The 17,944-nt window shown below is 41.9% G+C and overlaps 1 protein-coding gene across 1 annotated transcript in view; it reads right to left on the reverse strand.

Moving 5' to 3' along the window:
* Window positions 1-12,362: 12,362 nt before the first annotated feature.
* Window positions 12,363-17,944, reverse strand: part of COL11A1 (collagen type XI alpha 1 chain) — a 229,207-nt gene continuing 223,625 nt past the window's right edge. The window contains exons 64-67 of the mRNA XM_044432252.1: window positions 17,407-17,519; window positions 15,324-15,392; window positions 13,979-14,212; window positions 12,363-12,509 (exon numbers count right to left, since the gene is read on the reverse strand). Of these exons, the coding sequence (XP_044288187.1) occupies window positions 12,363-12,509; window positions 13,979-14,212; window positions 15,324-15,392; window positions 17,407-17,519 (563 nt within the window). The remainder of the gene's footprint in view (window positions 12,510-13,978; window positions 14,213-15,323; window positions 15,393-17,406; window positions 17,520-17,944) is intronic.

Here is a 17,944-nt window from a genome sequence, read left to right on the forward strand (position 1 = left end):
TTCCTTTTCTCCTTTGCCTTTTGCTTCCCTTCTTTCCTCAGCTATTTGTAAAGCTTCCTCAGGCAGCCATTTTGCTTTCTTGCATTTCTTTTTCTTTGGGATGGTTTTAGTTGCTACCTCTTGTACAATGTTGTGAATCTTTGCCCATAGTTCTTCAGGCACTCTGTCTATCAGATCTAATTCCTTAAATCTATTTGTCACCTCTACTGTATATTCATCAGGGATATGATTTAGGTCATACCTGAGTGGCCTAGTGCTTTTCCATACTTTCTTCAATTTAAGCCTAAATTTTGCAATGAGAAGCTCATGATCTGAGCCACAGTCAGCTCCAGGTCTAGTTTTTACTGACTGCATAGAGCTTCTCCATCTTTGGCTGCAGAGCACATAGTCAATCCGATTTCTGTGATGACTGTCTGGTGATGTCCATGTATAGAGTCGTCTCTTGGGTTGTTGGAAAAGAGTGTTTGCCATGACCATCGTATTCTCTTGACAAAATTCTACCAGCCTGTGCCCTGCTTCATTTTGTACTCCAAGGCCAAACTTGCCTGTTATTCTGGTTATCTTTTGGCTTCCTACTTTAGCATTCCAAGCCCCCATGATGATAAGGACATCATTTTTGGGTGTTAATTCCAGAAGGTGTTTTAGGCCTTCATAGAACTGGTCAACGTCAGCCTCTTCAGCACCAGTGGTTGGGGCATAGACTTGAACTATTGTGATGTTGAATGGTTTGCCTTGGATTCGGACTGAGATCATTCTATCATTTTGGAGACTGTATCCCAGAACTGCTTTTCCTACTCTTGTATTGACTATGAAGGCTACTCCATTTCTTCTGAGGGATTCTTGCCTGCAGCAATATACCTGATGGTCATCTGAATTAAATTCACCCATTCTTGTCCATTTTAGTTCACTGATTCCTAAGATGTCTATGCTCAGTCTTGTCATCTCTTGTTTGACCTAATCCAGCTTGCCTTGATTCATGATCTTACATTCCAGGTTCCTATGGAGTATAGATCTTTGCAGCATCGGACTCTTCTTTCACCACCAGATACATCGGCAACTGAGTGTCCTTTCGGTTTTGACCCAGTCGCTTCATTCTTTCTGGCGCTACTAGTACTAGCCCTCTGCTCTTCCCCAGTAGCATATTGGACACCTTCCAACCTGAGAGGCTCATCTTCCGGCGTCATATCTTTATGCCTTTTGGTACTGTCCATGGGGTTTTCATGGCAATGATACTGGAGTGGGTTGCCATTTCCTTCTCCAGTGGATCACGTTTTGTCAGAGCTCTCTGCTATGACCTGTCCGTCTTGGGTGGCCCTGCACGGCATAGCTCATAGCTTCATTGAGCTACGCAAGCCCCTTCGCCATGACAAGGCAGTGATCCATGAATGGGAGAACTAAGATGTGGTAAAGTTAACAAGTAAAACTAGATCCAGGGTGGTGTAGCAGTTAAGGGGTTCATCTGGGGATCTGGGAGCTCCAGGTTCTAGTCCCCGCTCTGCCATGGAGCTCACTGGATGACTTTGGGCCAGTCAGAAACTCTCAGCCCAACCTACCTCCTAGAGCTGTTGTGAAGATAAAAGAAAGAGGAATATGCCTTGAGTCCCTTGAAAGGAAAAAAGTGGGATATAAATATAATGAATAATGTAATATAATAGCGATTGATACATCTGTCACTTTGTGTTTCTTCCACATGCGCTTTTTAATTGAACATTTGTTTCACCCCAAATATGAAGAAATTAGGCATTTTTGGTGAACTCTCATGAAAAATGAACTGCAATTAAAATCTCTATTTGTACTGGAGCCTGCCAGATTCCATAGATTCAGCTTTTCCCAACACGGGCAGATCGTGTTCTGTGTCCCCACTATGTAACTGTTAAAGATAAGGAGCCCACCAGGAGAAAGAGGCAGCAACACTGGTTAAGTACTAACAAGCTCCAATGCATAAGCATCGCACCCTGTGAGTCTGGATGCATGAATTGTCAATTGCTCTTTCTCCCAGAGTCATGTTTTAAAAATGACATCTCAGGCTCATTCCAACCTAGATATGAATAAATTTGTACAAGTGCTACGTTATTATAAAAAATAAATTTAAAGATAAGCCAGTAAAAGAGATAAACTGATACTGAAAGCCAGTAGTGGTGGAATATTGCTTAACACTGGCAGATCCTCGCGCATGTGTGTCCAACCTGGCAGTTGCTTGATGCCTACTCAGTGCACGGTCTTTTCTCCTCACAGAGTGCGGCTAAGCAGTGCCCAGGTGGCTTTAGGATTTTCCAGATTCGTTGCATCAACCTTGCAGGTGGGTCCTGCACGTGGATCGCCCTGTACCCCACTCACAGCCAGCACAGAAAAAATCCACTGGCTGCACCTCTGAGGATATGAGAGTGACCATCTTGAAGGACCTTGAGCTATACTTTGGGAGAGGATGAGTCTGGAGCTGCCAAGATATGAAGTCTCCTGGTGGTGCCACAGATTCCTTCCTTTCTGCTCTGAAGCATCACCCTTTGATGACCAAAAATGACATCTAAGTGCTTTGCAGACCAAGAGGAGAAGGGAGGCAATCTTGCTCGGTGCTTCTTCAATTTTGCATAGGATACTCATAATCCTATGAGTCTGGAGGGATACTGGCATCACCCCCCACCCTACGTTTGCATCCAGATTAGAAGTACCAGCACCCCAAACCACACCAAGACTTGCTAAGGGAGAGCGAGGTCTTCCTCTGCAGTCTTGGTCCAGATCAGCAGCTCCACACTTAAAATTTGCAAACATGCAAAAATGAAAGATCCTCTTGAAATGAATGATGGAAAGATCCATTCTAGCTGACACTAAAAATTCATGGATGATGTTAGCCACTGTTTTGCTTTTCATGAGTTCAATGATACTGTGTTAGGTACTAACTCTTGCTGCTTTGTGGGTGCGGGATCAGACTTGTAACACATTTGCACCATGATTTTACATGGGGTGATTTTGAACTCCTGCAGCAAAGTCAGTATTGCAAAACTTCTTTACATAAATGAATGAATGAATGAATGACATGATATATGAAACGATATCAGTAAGTGTATGTTGAATCCTGCAAATATCCTGTTTAGTCTTTCTTTGTCTGTAAGCCCCTTTTGGGCAATAGGGAAGCAAAGCAGGGCCATGCTTTCACTTTCACTGGCATCCAGAAGGCATTCTAACCAAAAAAAAGGCCTTCTGAAGTTGTAGAAAGATGTGATCACAAAGCCTTGTGCAGCTTAATTATTGATATGTTGCAAGGATAAGCTTTTATAGCCAAACCATTTTTGCTCCCTTTGGACATTTCCATTTCATGATGCAGTTAAATACATTCTTGCCTCCCATAACATGGAATAAAAATGAACCAGCATACCTGCCTTGCCTCTGTAGAAACACAGAAAGCTTTATACTAAGTCAGGCAATGGCTCCATCTAACTCAGTACAGCCAATTCTGACTGGCAGTGACTCGCCAGGCTTTCAGGCAGGATCCTATCTTAGCCCAAGCTCAAGATGCTGGACATTGCATCCAAAGCCATTTTGCTATGCCTCCGCACTATGTTCAGAGTTCTTGTTAAGTATTACACAGGGATGCACCAGAGTGGCAGCATCCAATTCTGTCTCTGTCTCAACCTCTCTCTCTCATGATCAGCATGCAAATTTCAGTTCATGTGCAGTAGGGATGGGTGTCAGATCTGCACTCAAGGCAAAGCAGTCCCTTTTGTACCAATTCCGCTATTTCCCAAGGGAACATGGGCTTCCTTCCTTGCATATATTTTCTCAGACATAAGTTCCATAACATTCCATGGTGGATACTCTCCCAAAAACATGCATTCTCCTTGTGTCTGCACGGGTGCCCTGTGTCTCTAAGCCATATTGTTTCTGCAGCAAGCAACCCTTGGAAGCCTCATCTTTCTAAGGAGCAGGCACCCTCTTTCCAGAAGGTATGGGCAATTTACCTTCTTTCCCTTGCATTGCCCTGGTCACCTCCCCATCAAGACATTCAGTAGCACCTTTGCTTCACAGCATCACTTTACATTCACTGTTATTTAAGGACCTAGATCAGTTCCTTTCTACCTCAGTTGTTTGCCTCATTGTTTGGACCACGGCAGCATCCAGAGCAAGGGTTGTGCTCAGTTGCACCAGGAGAGAGAGGACTTGGTAATTTCTACTTGCCACATTTAATTGGCAACACTGAACACTAGTCTTTGAGAATTGATGAATACTATTGTTTATAGATTTAAAAAAGGGTTGGGGAGAAACAACTGGGAAAGTAATTAAGGCCACTCTCCCCTTAAGTAAGCAGAAGGGAAAATGATGATAAATGTTCTATCAAGCCCAGTGTTTACAGTATACTTAGGCAAGTGATTAATTTCACATTTTCTTGTTATCTGACTACAGCTTCTCAGCACAGATGTTTTTGTTTTAAAATCACGAAGAAGCTGGGTGTGATTATCCTTTCTCTGCTGGGTGCTGTGGAGAAAATGCCAGATGAGTACAAGGAAAGCAACTTTCTAGCATTCACCAGGGAATATAATGCCTGACAATCAGGACATTAAAAGAGCAGTTGAGTAAGTTAGTGTATGAAATAGTAACATTTTGTGAAATATTAGCCGAAATTTGAAAACCACACACAACAGTAGCCAGTGTCAGTCATAGACCGTGATACAAGGAGGAGTGGAGCCCCAAATGCTCAGGAAGCCATTGGCCCCACTGCCCTGATGTCCATGGGCACAGGCTGAAGTAAAGGTAAATGAAACAATTAGGGTTCAGGCTCCCGGGTTTTGCCCTTGTTGATGGTAAGCCTGCAGACTTGGGGGTTTTTGAACACACTCAATTGTGTGTGGAGAACCGACATAGGTAATCTCGCTTTCTCTCATGCTGCTCTGCAAGTCAGCTGGGCAGCTGAAGAGGGGCTTCAGGGGAGTAAGCTGGAGCTCTATCAGGATAGTACTGTTGCCCCTTGATTTGATTGATTTATGGGGCAATTACACCAACCCAGCAAGGGCTTCACTCATTGAGATCATCGAGACCCAGGAGTATTTAATTTTGGCTGAACCGCACTCTTGTGAGTAGAGATTTTATTGCTTCTCTGGTTAGCTTACACAGTAGCCCTGCCTTCCACCCATCTTTTACTGCTGGTTGTAGTCATAATCACTTGTATGTTGCACATAAAAAATCATCTTGAGCCTCTTGTGTTTTTATAGTGTGTTCCGTATTTGACATTCTGCAGTTTGTAGTTTAAATTTGTAAAGGTTTTTTTTTTAAAATTCTAATCCATCTCAATGTTCACGGCTATCTAAATTTAATGAACTGTAACCAGGCCCCAAATGGTGGTATTGTTTCATCCATAGAATATTGGTCTCAGCTGGGATTTGCAACTGCAGAGCAATAAATGTAAATTTGAGTATTACAAACGCATTCCTAACAGTGTTTACAATCCCTCCACATCTGCAGGGTCTTCTTCAATTCTAGAAGGGAGATGCAACATCAACACAAAAGAGAACAAGAAATCCCTGAGTACAGGATTTTTTGTATACATCCTAGAGCTTTTGAATCAGAGCCAATCTTGTAACGTAATGATGTGTCATTACGCTGATGAAGATATGTAATTATATCATTACAATGATATGTCTTTAATATATGCCGTTACACTGACTCAGTACTCTGCAGGTATGGCGTTCCAATTTGAAAGTGGCATGTCTCTTATTGTGGTTTCATTTTTTGAAAAAAAAAAACACCCCTTTTTATTTTCCCATTATTTTAAAAGTTAGTAGTGCTTTTAAGATTGGATTTTATCTACTATAATTTGGATGCTGTATCTTTTTTATTTATTTTATTGCATTACTGAGACATTGTGAAGGGCAGGATATAAAAGCTTTACCTAAATAAATAAATTGCAAAATGTATTACTTAATGGAACAGGTGACCAGGACTCAGCATGTCAAGTCATCTCCAGGCTCTGGCTGGAAACACCCAAGCAGCTAGGCATGAGGGTGAGGTGAAAGGAGGCCTGCCTGAAGGAGATTCAAGTCCATAAGGGCAGACTAGCCCAGCTGGGGGAGAGTGAAACCTCAGCAGCAAGGCTGGGGTACATCGAGAGCTGACAACTAAGATCTGGGATGTAGCAGGAGGCAGGAAGGTGGGGATGACGGGGTGGAAGGAAGAGAGGACATTGACAGAGGAAGGCAGAGGGTGCCACCTGCAGCCACCTGCCCTGGCTTCCTTTGGCAAGGAGTCTGGAAAGACCCAGCAGAAAGAGACTGAAGGCCTGCAGGTACACCCAGGCCTCCTTAATGTGGAAGCAGGGAAGAAGCCTCCAGCACAGAGAGGCTTGGGAATCTCCCCCACAGGAATGAACAGGTCTTGCTGCAAGGAGGAGGGCCAGCAGAAGGGTGAGGGCTGGACATTGTGTGGATGCAAAGCCAGGAAGAGGGGAAGGGAGGTGTGTGTCTTTGCCCTGAACAGGAACCGCTAAGCTGGCCGGGCCACAGCATGGTAACTAGTGGCAAAGACTTACAGATAAAGACTCTCTCTGTTTACCTTTAGAGTCTTGTGGTTATGAAGGCTATGGAAGAGGGTGGGTTCACTGAAGACGGGCACATACTCATTATTGTTGTTTTTAACCTGTTCATAGCCACTTTGTGTGAGATCAACCTTGTTGTAAGGTGGCATATGAATACGGAGCTCCAGCGTACTCCAATATTTTCCATAAAAATCTAAAAAGAAATGCTCTGGGTCATTCTAAAGAATTATGGAATCCAGTATTCTCTTCCCAGACCGGCCAACTAAATGTCTATGTGGTGTCCAGAAGCAACTGCAGTACCACCATTCTGCTCATGTTCCCCAGCAACTGGAAGGAAGAGGCAGATCGTCCGTGACATGAGAGGAAATGTGAAGTCATGGTGATTAGTATCTACTGATAGACAATCCCTTTGATAGGAAGGCTAATCAGTTAAATCCATGACATTTCTTCATTTGTTTTAGTGGAAAGGGTTGTTCTATGCCCGCGAGAGACTATATACAGTACACACTAAAGATGCTTAGGACATTTTGCAAGAGTGAGTTCTTCAGAGGTTACTTTTCTCTGAGGATTCTAGCATAGTTCTTGGCAGCTCTTACCAATGCAATCTTAATCCACTAAGAAATAAGTCTCACTGAGTTCTATGGAGCTTATTTCCAGGTAAGTGGGTGTAGGACTGTTCCAATTTTACACCCATTTATGAGTAAATCCCACAGAATTCAATAGGGTATATTTCTGAGTGATCATATATAAGGATCCCATATCTAAATCTAAATATCAGGATATAGATTTAAATCTGCATTTTGACAGATTTGGGAGAAAATGGAGATGTAAAAACACATTGATATGGGTATTTAAACATATAGTTTGAGGGTAGAAGAACGGAATGGAGATACAAATAAGAGTTTCTGAGCAAGATCTGGACTAGAAATATATAGATTTACCCATCTTTTTTGAAGAATTAATTTTACAAGAATGTTAGATGCACATTGGTGTGGACCTGAGGCTCTTGGCTAGGAAAATGTGTTAAAGTAGATGAAGTACAATAGTAATGACATTATTGATTTTTCTTCTGCTATGTGATTGAAAATGTTTCTACCCCCACCACCGCTCATCATGAAAATCTTAATTCCATTCATTGTCAAAAGGTTCTGGTTTATGTTCTGATTCTTTCAAAATCAATTCATTTTGACATGGGATATAATAAACCCAGAATTTCTCAGTAAGAATCACGTTTCTGCTTATGGGCGGTGGTAGGGGAATACAAGTCTTTTTTTCAACACTCATTCCCTGTTTCTGGAAGAAAGGAAAGTTCTGTTAGAATATACCCAGTATATTTATGATTGCCAAAGTGTTAATGTACAATTCTATGCAAGTTTAGACAGCAAAGGGCCTAAACCTCTCAGCCTGCACCAGCCAGCATAGCTTTTTCCCTCTAAATTGTGCCCTTAGGTTCTAAAATCTCATCCCTTATCCGGATCAGTAGTTGCTACACTTTTAAATCAGTGGATTTATACCCTTGCCTAGAACATTGTTTTACTGATTTATTCAGGCCTGAATAGAGAAAAGCTCTCACACTGCCGTAGTTTCAGTAAATACATTCTGCAGTATTAGGCAGGCAATCTTCAGTGATGTACAAACTCCCATCAGCTTGGCTTGGCAATTGGCTCTTGCATTAGCATAACTTTTGGACAACTCTGCCTCCCTGCCCCTGCCCACACTCTTCCCTTTGAGAGTTCTACATTGGCTTGTGACATTTTTTGCACTGAGTCAAAATTTGTTTTTTGCTGGGACAAGGACTGTGTTCACCAATTCAGGCTGTATTCACACATGTATCTCAGGATCTGCTAACCAGCTACCCCATTTCTATGTTTTGATGCTCTTTTAGGCCTATTGTATGACAAATGCCTCATTATTCAATGCAAAAAATGTATATTCTGATGCCTCAAAGCCCAGGTCCATATACTAGGATGAAAACTGTCATGGAACTGGGCATGAGTAACACTTTGTGCAAGTGAACTTTCTCCTGTGTAGTGTGATTCATAAGTATGATCCATTTTCCTGCATTTCATGAAGAGAAGGGCCACAACACTCAGGCTTTGATTCATAAATGCCTATTGTCCTAGTCTGATGTTCTGCTCAGTGCAATTGTAATCCTGTTAATAGGAAGAGCAAGGCTGCTCTCATGACTCCCACAGTCCCTGCTATTTATCTTAGTTGGTGGCACAGAAATGCCTCCATGATCAAATTTCTGACCATGGGGAGTTTGGTGGGTGGGACTCTAGTAAGGTACTACAATTGCCTCTATATAGATGTTCCTAAAGTGCCTGATCCTGCCTAATTTTGCATGCTAAGCAGGATTGGGTCTGGTTGAAACCTGGAAGGGTGACTTAAAATGTGAACACTCAGAGAGCTTTGGCTACAGGTGGTATAGAAAAATAATGCAGTAATTATACCACCACCATGCCATGGGTCAGGCAAGGGGGTGAGGCCATCATGGACCTGCTTTCCCCTCCATGCTGCGTCATCCACATGGAAGACAATATTCTAACTCAGCTCACTCGATGCTTCACACGTGTGTGTGTAGGGAACATGGTGAACTCACATACGGGTGATCTTTAGTGCCTTTGGCATGCTTGGACAATGTGTGGCTGTCTGGATGTTGTTGGGCCACAACACCGGTCAGCCCTAGCCAGCACAGCCAATGGTGAATGAAGATGGGAGTTGTAGTCCATCCACATCTGAAAGGCCTCAGATTGCCTATCCCCTGTTCTAGAATTTTGAAACGAATCGAGGGAGTTGTACCCAGGGAACTGCTCCCTCTGCTGAAATGAATGGTAAGTTTGTAGGCATCAGAGCATTGGTTGACCTCCGAGTCACAGGAGTCAATGAGAAGAGAAGACTAATTGCTTTGTACTTTCTCCCACAAACTGGTAAGTTCAATGATTGTAACGTGAAAGAAGGGAAAACCACAGCTTGAGAGTTACTTCATTTGAGGTATATTTCCTAAGTTCAAGAAAGTTGTATGAATTTAGAGGTATATTTCCTAAGTGGATGTGACTCGCATCAAGAAAATTGTATGAATTTAGAATGTAGTCTGGCAGGAGTACAGTTCACTGCATGTATAAATGACTTGCAAGCTGCATGTGGTTAAAAAAAAGAGAAATAATATTGGCCAATTTGAGCAAATTAAAGAGGGCTGAGTGGAAACAAATGTCATGGAATAAAATATAGAACCAAAGATGGTTTTTGAAGTTAAGAATATGTAAAAATATTATTCCTTTTTAAAAACTATTTTCTTTGCAATTGTATGTAAGATTACTTCTTATATGTATTCTTTGACACAAATAATGAATTATTAGGAACCAGAATCATGGTCGGGGATAACATTTTTTCCTATGTTTAAGAAACAGAGTGATCAGTCCAGGTAGACAAGACTTGATTTTATTAATAAAATGTATATTTTCCTCTTTGAGGTGACAGTTACAAACTTTGGTTTTAGAAAAGGAATTCTGAACAGCAAACTGATGACTTTAAAATCTGTTTTACATATAAAATGTTTGCATGATTAAAAAAAACAGGTGGAACGGAGCTAGTGGAATCTGATATCAATTAATTTAAACAAATTTATATAAGAAATAGTAACAAACATTTACTTTTCAAGTCTTACATATATTATGAAAAATAAGTACAAAGAGGAGTTGCATTATGATGTCTGACTATCTGGAGGGTGGGGGGAATGTCTTGAGGCCAGGATGAACAAAAAAAAAATGCCATTCAGAAAAAATAGATTGTTCCTGCTTGGGTCAGAAAGAAAGCTGCATAGATAGCCATTTCCTTATTGGTTGCTTGGCAACTAGGTAGAATCACATGGCCTAGACTTATCTGCCACACTACAACAAGGGGAATCCATGAGTAGACCCAAGTTGTCACTTCTACATCCCCTTTAGAGGGGTAGCAAATAGATGGTTGGAATAGAAATCCAGAACTTGGGATACACATGGGCCTTCCCTGCATGGCCCTCACATGACTAACCTGAACAGCATGGACTGTTCCATCTGTGCCACCTGCTAAGGATTATTACCTGGCTAGAAGACACTCAGCTAGCAGTTTGACCATGTCTGCTAGTGCCTTTAATAGCCGTTTGATTTGAAGAAATCAGCTGTTGAAGCTTTTAAGTTTGCACCAATGTCCACACTTGAAGCTTCGGCTAAAGGCACAAGTACCAGGTGGTATGGTTCAAAACCTGAGAATTTTGCAGCTGCTTCAGTGGCAGCAACACAGATTATCTTCTCCTTAAGGGCTACAGCAGCAAATGGCATAGCTTTTTTTGGTTGTGTTCAAAATGTCTCTCGAGCAGGACTACAGACCCATAGCTTCGCCTTGAAGTCACAGGAGATTAAGAAAAACGAATCATGATGATGAGATGGGAATTATATGGAATGTTTTTTTTTTCTTGCAGGAAAGGGAATATATTTATCATCCATAATTTAAATAGGCCTAGCTTAAATTTGGTGGGTGGGTGTGTCACACTTGAGAATCTAGCTTGAAAGCCATGTGACCAAGTTCAGACGAGTTGCCAAAAGGGGATGGCAAGTCAGTCATGGGCCCCATGTGATGTGACCAATGGCTGCCAAAGAGCAGCTCACACTCCTCAGCTGAGCTCTGCTATGAACCAAAGATCCAGCCTTGTGGAAAGATCAGTGGTGCAGCTCCTGCGCACATTGGTGTTGGTTCGCTTTGCAGGATGGAAAACTGCACTGGTGCAGGAATGATCCACAGCATGGACTCCTTCCTTATGATCCAGACCTCCAGCAATGCCGGAGTGTTCAAGGAAGACCTCATGCTGCGGTAGCCCCTGTCCTGCTGAAGGGTCCAACTGACATGCCTTGTAGACATGACCGCATATGCATTCACTTGCATATGCTCTCCATCTCCAAACATTAAACTTGCTTCTTTTAGGGGGGTGGGGTATGCATAGAAAACACACACACGGGTGTGTGGGGGAAAGGGGGAGAGCGGGGGAGAGCGAGAGACAGAGAGAGAGAGAGCTTTTGAAATATCCTGGCATCAGAACAGGAAAGATAAGAAGTGTGAGGTATAGCACCATGGAAAAGCACCTCAACCGGCACAGTTCCATCTTGGAGTTCCTTATCACAATGTCTTAACAGCAGAGAAGCATGCTACTAAACTGCTTCCAGTTTTGCCACCTGAGGTTTTGCTGGTGACTTCAAAATAACAGAGCTCTTGAACATCAATATATACAAAGGGATTTTATTATTAATAATATTATTAATCAGGAAAAATATGGAATTGGATTCACTGGAAATTACAACTTTATTTTTCATAATACATACACAGTATTGACAACATAATTTTGAAATTGTTATAACGTAGAGCCGGCTGCAAATCAGGATACATGCAAGTTTGGAAATGGACACAGAAAAAGACAGCACTGTACTGTACATTGAATAATTATCCTTTATTTAACATACCTCCTTAGCACCTCTTATGTTGTAATAGAAGGAGCACCATGACATTCAATTTTACAGCACCAAAGAATCAAGGAAGGGTTAAGTGGAGTGGGGTGGTGGAGGGTATTCATAATTAACCCTATGCTGCCTGTCTCTGCCACAAGATCCTTTGTAGTTTGCCAAATAAGTTTAAGTCATGTGATTCTGGTCCTACAGGGGCAGTGGGTGTTCTCTAGACAAGACATAAATACATGGTGAGACATATTTTTGACTCCATCCTTATTCAAAACTTGCATGTAGCATCAAGTGGGTTGGTGATGGCACCAAGGTGCTTCTTTTCTGTTGATGAACTTCTCTTTGCACTAAACTTAACCAAGGAAACAGACCGGACCAACTTCAAATCCAAACTTCTGATTCTGATCACCAAAGTCATTGATCATCACATCAAAAATAGGCACTTGGTCAATTCTGGGAGTATTGATTTCGAGAACAGTCTTTGCATAGCCTTTTCTTGACTGTAAAATAAAAAAAATACACATACATAACCAAATTAAATTAAGACACTGGTTGTCACAGTAAACATTTAGATTGCCTTTAGATTGCCTAGAATTAAATAGATTGTGGAATGTAGTAATGATTCCGGTAATCTAACGTGTAGATTATTCTTGATAAAAACCAACACCAAGCACAAACACACTTATCAACTAGCATAATGGTACAGCAGCAACATGGTAACTCAAAGGCAGCTATGAATTTCAGAAGATCTTGAAGTGAACTTAATAAGCTAATGGGAAAGCTACTGACTGACTTCTCACGCATTGTAACACAATCGAAGAGTGGCTTGCTTTTTAATTGGGTCCAGTTTCAGAATAATAATATTTTTAGAAAGCTTTGGCTATGGGTGGATAGAAAGGAAATGAATAAATAAATATATAAATAAATAAAACTTTGGATAATAATTGGTACTGATATCATTATCTGTATTTACCATGGCCCATTCTGAGTAGTGATGGTCCAACTCATGTTATGGGGGCACCAGTGTATCAACGATTGAGGAAGGGCATGACCTGATTCCTCGATTCCTCAGTAGCTGTGCCTCAGAGTGTCTTTGAGTTTCCATCAGTCCTGGAAGCTGATGCAACTAAAACTCATCCCCTTCAGTGAGTTGGCAAACTAGGGCAGGGAGAGGGAGGGCTGAAAGGTCCTGAATGAAAGGAGCATAATGCTGAAAGGTCAACTGGGATTGGTGAAGGTGCCGGTTTATTGGGACAACGTAGAGGGTCTTTTCAATGGAAAGTCTGTCCAAGTGAGCCGCATGGAAGCAGGCAGTCACATGACAGACATCCAAAAGTGCCATGGCACACACTGGGGATTCTTATGGTTACATGAGTAATGTTTCAACACTGGTGAAAGTTCTGACATGCCTTCTTTAATACCTTTTCATCCTTATCAAATTTCAGTGCCACTTCAAAGAGCAGCTCATCGGATATGAAGTTGAGACACAAGATTTTTTTAAAAAGAAAAAAAAAAGCTTTGGCATTGCTTTCCCTTCCATTATCTTCTTCAGAGGGAAATTATATTAACATGAAGGAGGGGGACCTTTCATTTGCAGTATGATGGCTATTCATCTTTTCTATAGCACGCTATGGAACACAAAAGCTTTCTAATTATGATCTCACATCTCAGGATGTTTTCTCCAGTGCCTTCCCTTGTCAGTGCATTTAGAACACTACACTATCTGATACTTTCTGCCTTTCTTTTGCCTTAAGCTACGGCTAGCATTTGTTTGTTCTTCTCAAATTTGTGTGCTTTAAAAAAATACTTGTCTAGGTGAAAAGGAAACTACGTAAGTAAAAGAATACATTAAAGGGAAGAAAAAAGTACTTTGGATACATGCATAAGATTGACATTAAGCCGAACTCAAGCGCTTACTAAGCTAACCTGCCATCTTAACTAGGAAAGAGCATCCTGGGCTTATACTTACTGCACAGCCATCATGAAGGGCTTTGATGTAAGGATTGTTGTCATAAGACATCTCTTCATCGTTTGAGCCTAAGAACCTTAGCGCTTTGTCATAGCTGTCAGAAGTCTCATCGTGCCATGCCACTGACTGATGGCAGTTGTAAGTGAAGTTCTGCCGAGCAGAGGCGCTCAGTAGTCTCAGGAATGTCATTTGGACTGTATTAATGGAATTGCCTTCGGCATCCACGTAGGAGAGCTGAGGAGGTTGAAAAAACAAACACGGATCCACAAACAGGCACAGAAACATGTGGTTGGTTCTCCTTTTAAAGTGCAAAGCAAGATTACATTTGACACAAAAACACGTTAACGGGCCTTCCTACACAGCGACTGACATAAGTCTGTTTGTTGTCTAATTAAGGATGCAGTCAAGCTATGGATCAGTAAAGAGATTTTCTGTATCTACATGATTATGCATGTGGGCTGCATTGTATTGTCAGGAGCTGAAAAACATCCCAAAAGGCGAGCTGCAACCTTGCAAATATGACGTTCTTCCAGGGACACAACTCCAGTTGCACATAATTCTGTGTGCTGGTTTAGATATTAACCTGCACCAGTGGTGATATTTCCACATGACGTTGCATGCTTCCCTCTACCACAATCAAACACAGATACACAAAAGCAGACAGATGCTTGTGGGGCTGCTAACTCCTCCAGTCTGCCCACTCAACACTAAAGGCTAAGGCCTGATGAACGCATTCTCCTGGAAACCAGAATACACTGACCAGGGCATGAAAAAATGTATAGCAGTACCTAGGGCAAACTCTTAAAGAGGTCCAATATGGGTAAGAAATCACCCCACTCTTATTTTCCTGGGAATCTCCTTCTTGAACCTTACTCTCCATGCACATGCTGAAAGACCTTCTCAGCAGGTTTCTATCAAAGGTGGGAAGCTCAGCAAAGCCTGAGACAGATGTTCTGCAACTTGATCCATCTTGGGATGGATCGTGCCACAGATGAGTTGCAACTGCATAACCTCAGCAGCAAAATTTGCCAGAGGAAGCAGAAGCTGTGCAGGCAGTGGCGAGATCTTGCTGTCCGCTTTTGCCTTGGCCTTGAGTTCACCAGAACCACAAGGAAACTGTTTGCAGATGTTTGCTAGGGAGCACGGCTTGCCTATGCCGAGATCCTAACTGATGAAGTCAAACTGACAAGTGTTGCTATTGCTGGATTCTGAATGTCATTTCAGGTGCAAAGCAAACCTGCACACGGGAACTTTGTTTCGGCATATTGATCAGCTTTGATGGATTTGGGTGCTTGAACATGAACCATGCTAGATATGAATTTAAAGAAAAGAAATGGCAATTTACCAGCTTGCCTCTCTTAAATTCACTAAACCAGGTTCCTGGATTTTCCTTTGGCCACGATGAGATCCTTACCTGTGAGAGAGGAAAAGAAATGATGAGGGCTAATTATGTCGGCAAGGAATGAGTGGGAATTAACAGAGTTTTACATAAACACTGCTAAATTAATCTCCTTAAAAAAAGAAGAGAAAAGCCTGGGCTTACTGCCTAGTTCTAATCATATTTAGAGTTGTGCAGAGAGAAATGTATATCCAATTCTCAGATTATACATTAAATAACCAAATTCATTAATTGGGTTGTTCAGGCAGATCTGTGAGAAAGGGATTGTGGATGCTCTGCATTTTGGCAGAGGGTTGGTACAGATGGTCTTTCATTCCCTTCGAAGGCTACGGCTTTGTTTATCTAACTGAGCCAATAATATCTTTCTGCAAGATAGAGGGATGAGCCATTAAAAACTTGCAGAGATACATACATTAGAGCTGCACTGTGTCTCTGCTTGGCCAAGTGTCTGGAAGGGAGTCTGCCTGTGAATCCTAAATTAACTGCTTGGAGCTTCTCATACAGCTTATGATAGGTACCTCAGACATCCCTTATATGAATTCTGATGACAAATGCGTTCTAGAAATTCTCTGGACATCTGACACTTACTTTTGAGGTGTTATGACATTTGATTTGCATATTTAATATTAGATAATAATGCAAATAAGCACAAGATAAGTCCTGCTATATCAGGCCAAAGGTCCATCAGGTTCTATTCACTGGGGGTTCTGTAGTCCAACACTTCTGAAGGAAGCCAGATTGAGGAAGGTTAAGCTAGATTGTAAGCTAGACTGATCTGCATTTGAATGCATATTTAATTTATGCTCACAGATCTTAATCCAAGCTATAATTTGTATGGATGCTTGAAGAATTTGAACTTGAGAAATTTGATCCCCATTAATTCCAGTACAAAAACCTCAACTCTCAGAGTAATATGCGGATCAGAGCATAGTTACCAGCTTTCTTTCACATTCCTTGACTGTACTGACACTGTTAAAGAATCATATAATTGTAGATTTGGGAGGGGCCAGAGTATCATTAGGTGTAACTCCCTGCTCAGGGCAGGGCTCTGAGTTAAACCATCCCTCTCAGATGGCCTCCCAGTTGCATCTTGAATGCCTCTAGTGTGGGAGAACCTGCAACCTCCCACTGTCATCCTGCTCTAACAGTCAGGAAATTCTTGCTGATGTTCAGCTGGAATCTGGCTTCCTAAAACTTGAGCCCATCATTCTGTCCTGCATTCAGAGATGATCGAGAAGAGATTGTGGCCTCCTACTTTGGGACAACCTTTCAAGTACCTGAAAAGTGCTACCATATGTCCCCTCAGTCTTCTCTTCTCAAGGCTAAACATGCCCAGTTCTTTCACTCTTTCCTCACAGGGCTTTGTTTCCAGTTCCTGGATCATCCTTGCTGCCCTCCTCTGAAAAGCTTGCCTGCATCTTTCTTAAAAATGGGCACAGTACTCCAGATGAGGCCTGCCCAGTGCTGTGTAAAGGGGAACTAGTACTTCATGTGTTCTTAATTGAAATCTATAAACATGAGTTCAAGATATCTATTTTGAAAAAAAGAAATGCATATTTCAAGAGAATGTAAGTATAGAATACATATTTTAGTATGTACGGATGCTTTCTGGAAGAAGCACAGCAAGTCACATAGACACACTGAAATGCTCTCACAGAAAAAGAACTAAGGGTGTGGAAGGGGCATGCAATTATTTCATTTTCCAGGTCTCTGTTGAAGCTTTATGCCCTCATTAAAAATGGTTGCACAGCTGTGACTCGGGAATAAAAAATGTCACTAGCAAGCAGGTGCAGCAAGCTCACATCTGCACTGAACGAGCATTTGAGTCCAAAGGGGAGGTACTCAGATCTTCATTAATGCTGTATTGCTCCACTGCCTTGTTCAAGTTTATGTAAATGTAATGGGGTAATTATCTTACAAGAAAAGGCGCATGAACAAAGACATGACAATGTTTTCCTGTTACAGTCACAATCTTGAAGCGACGCAGCAGGACCCGTCAACAGTGAATGCAGTAACGATTGGTACTTACGCCTTCAGACTTCTTATCTGGGTAGATGCAAGTTTCCCCGCCTGTCGTGAAATTACAGTACACTTTGAAAGAGTCCCCAGAACAGCCCTGGTTAGGATCAATCCAATACTCTCCTGGAACGAATGAGAACGGAACAATCGTGTTTCAGAAAATTTTGAAAAGATTCTTTTGAAGAAGTACATTGTAATACAGCACGGGAATGAGATGCTTGGCAGGAATGGGGAGATGGGAGAAAGCATCTTTTCCTCAGGGATGCACCACATCTGTACTGGAAAGCTACCTCTGTAGGCCAGAGATGAACAGACAGTAGATCTCTAGCTGTCTGGACTTCAATGTGAAGGGCTGGTTGCTGCTGTCCTTAAGGGGACATTAGTCTGAAGACACTCCAGACTCAATGGTATTTGACAACTACCACAAAGTTGCAAATATTCCTTTCTTAAGGAAGGTACTTGAAGGTACTCTTAGGGGATATTGATTATCTAGACCTGGGTTTGGACCTGAAACCAGACCCAGCCTGAAACAGCCTTCATTGCCCTTT

The sequence above is a fragment of the Varanus komodoensis genome, unplaced genomic scaffold (assembly GCF_004798865.1).
Source record: "Varanus komodoensis strain SLA01 unplaced genomic scaffold, ASM479886v1 scaffold24, whole genome shotgun sequence".
NCBI lineage: Eukaryota > Metazoa > Chordata > Lepidosauria > Squamata > Varanidae > Varanus > Varanus komodoensis.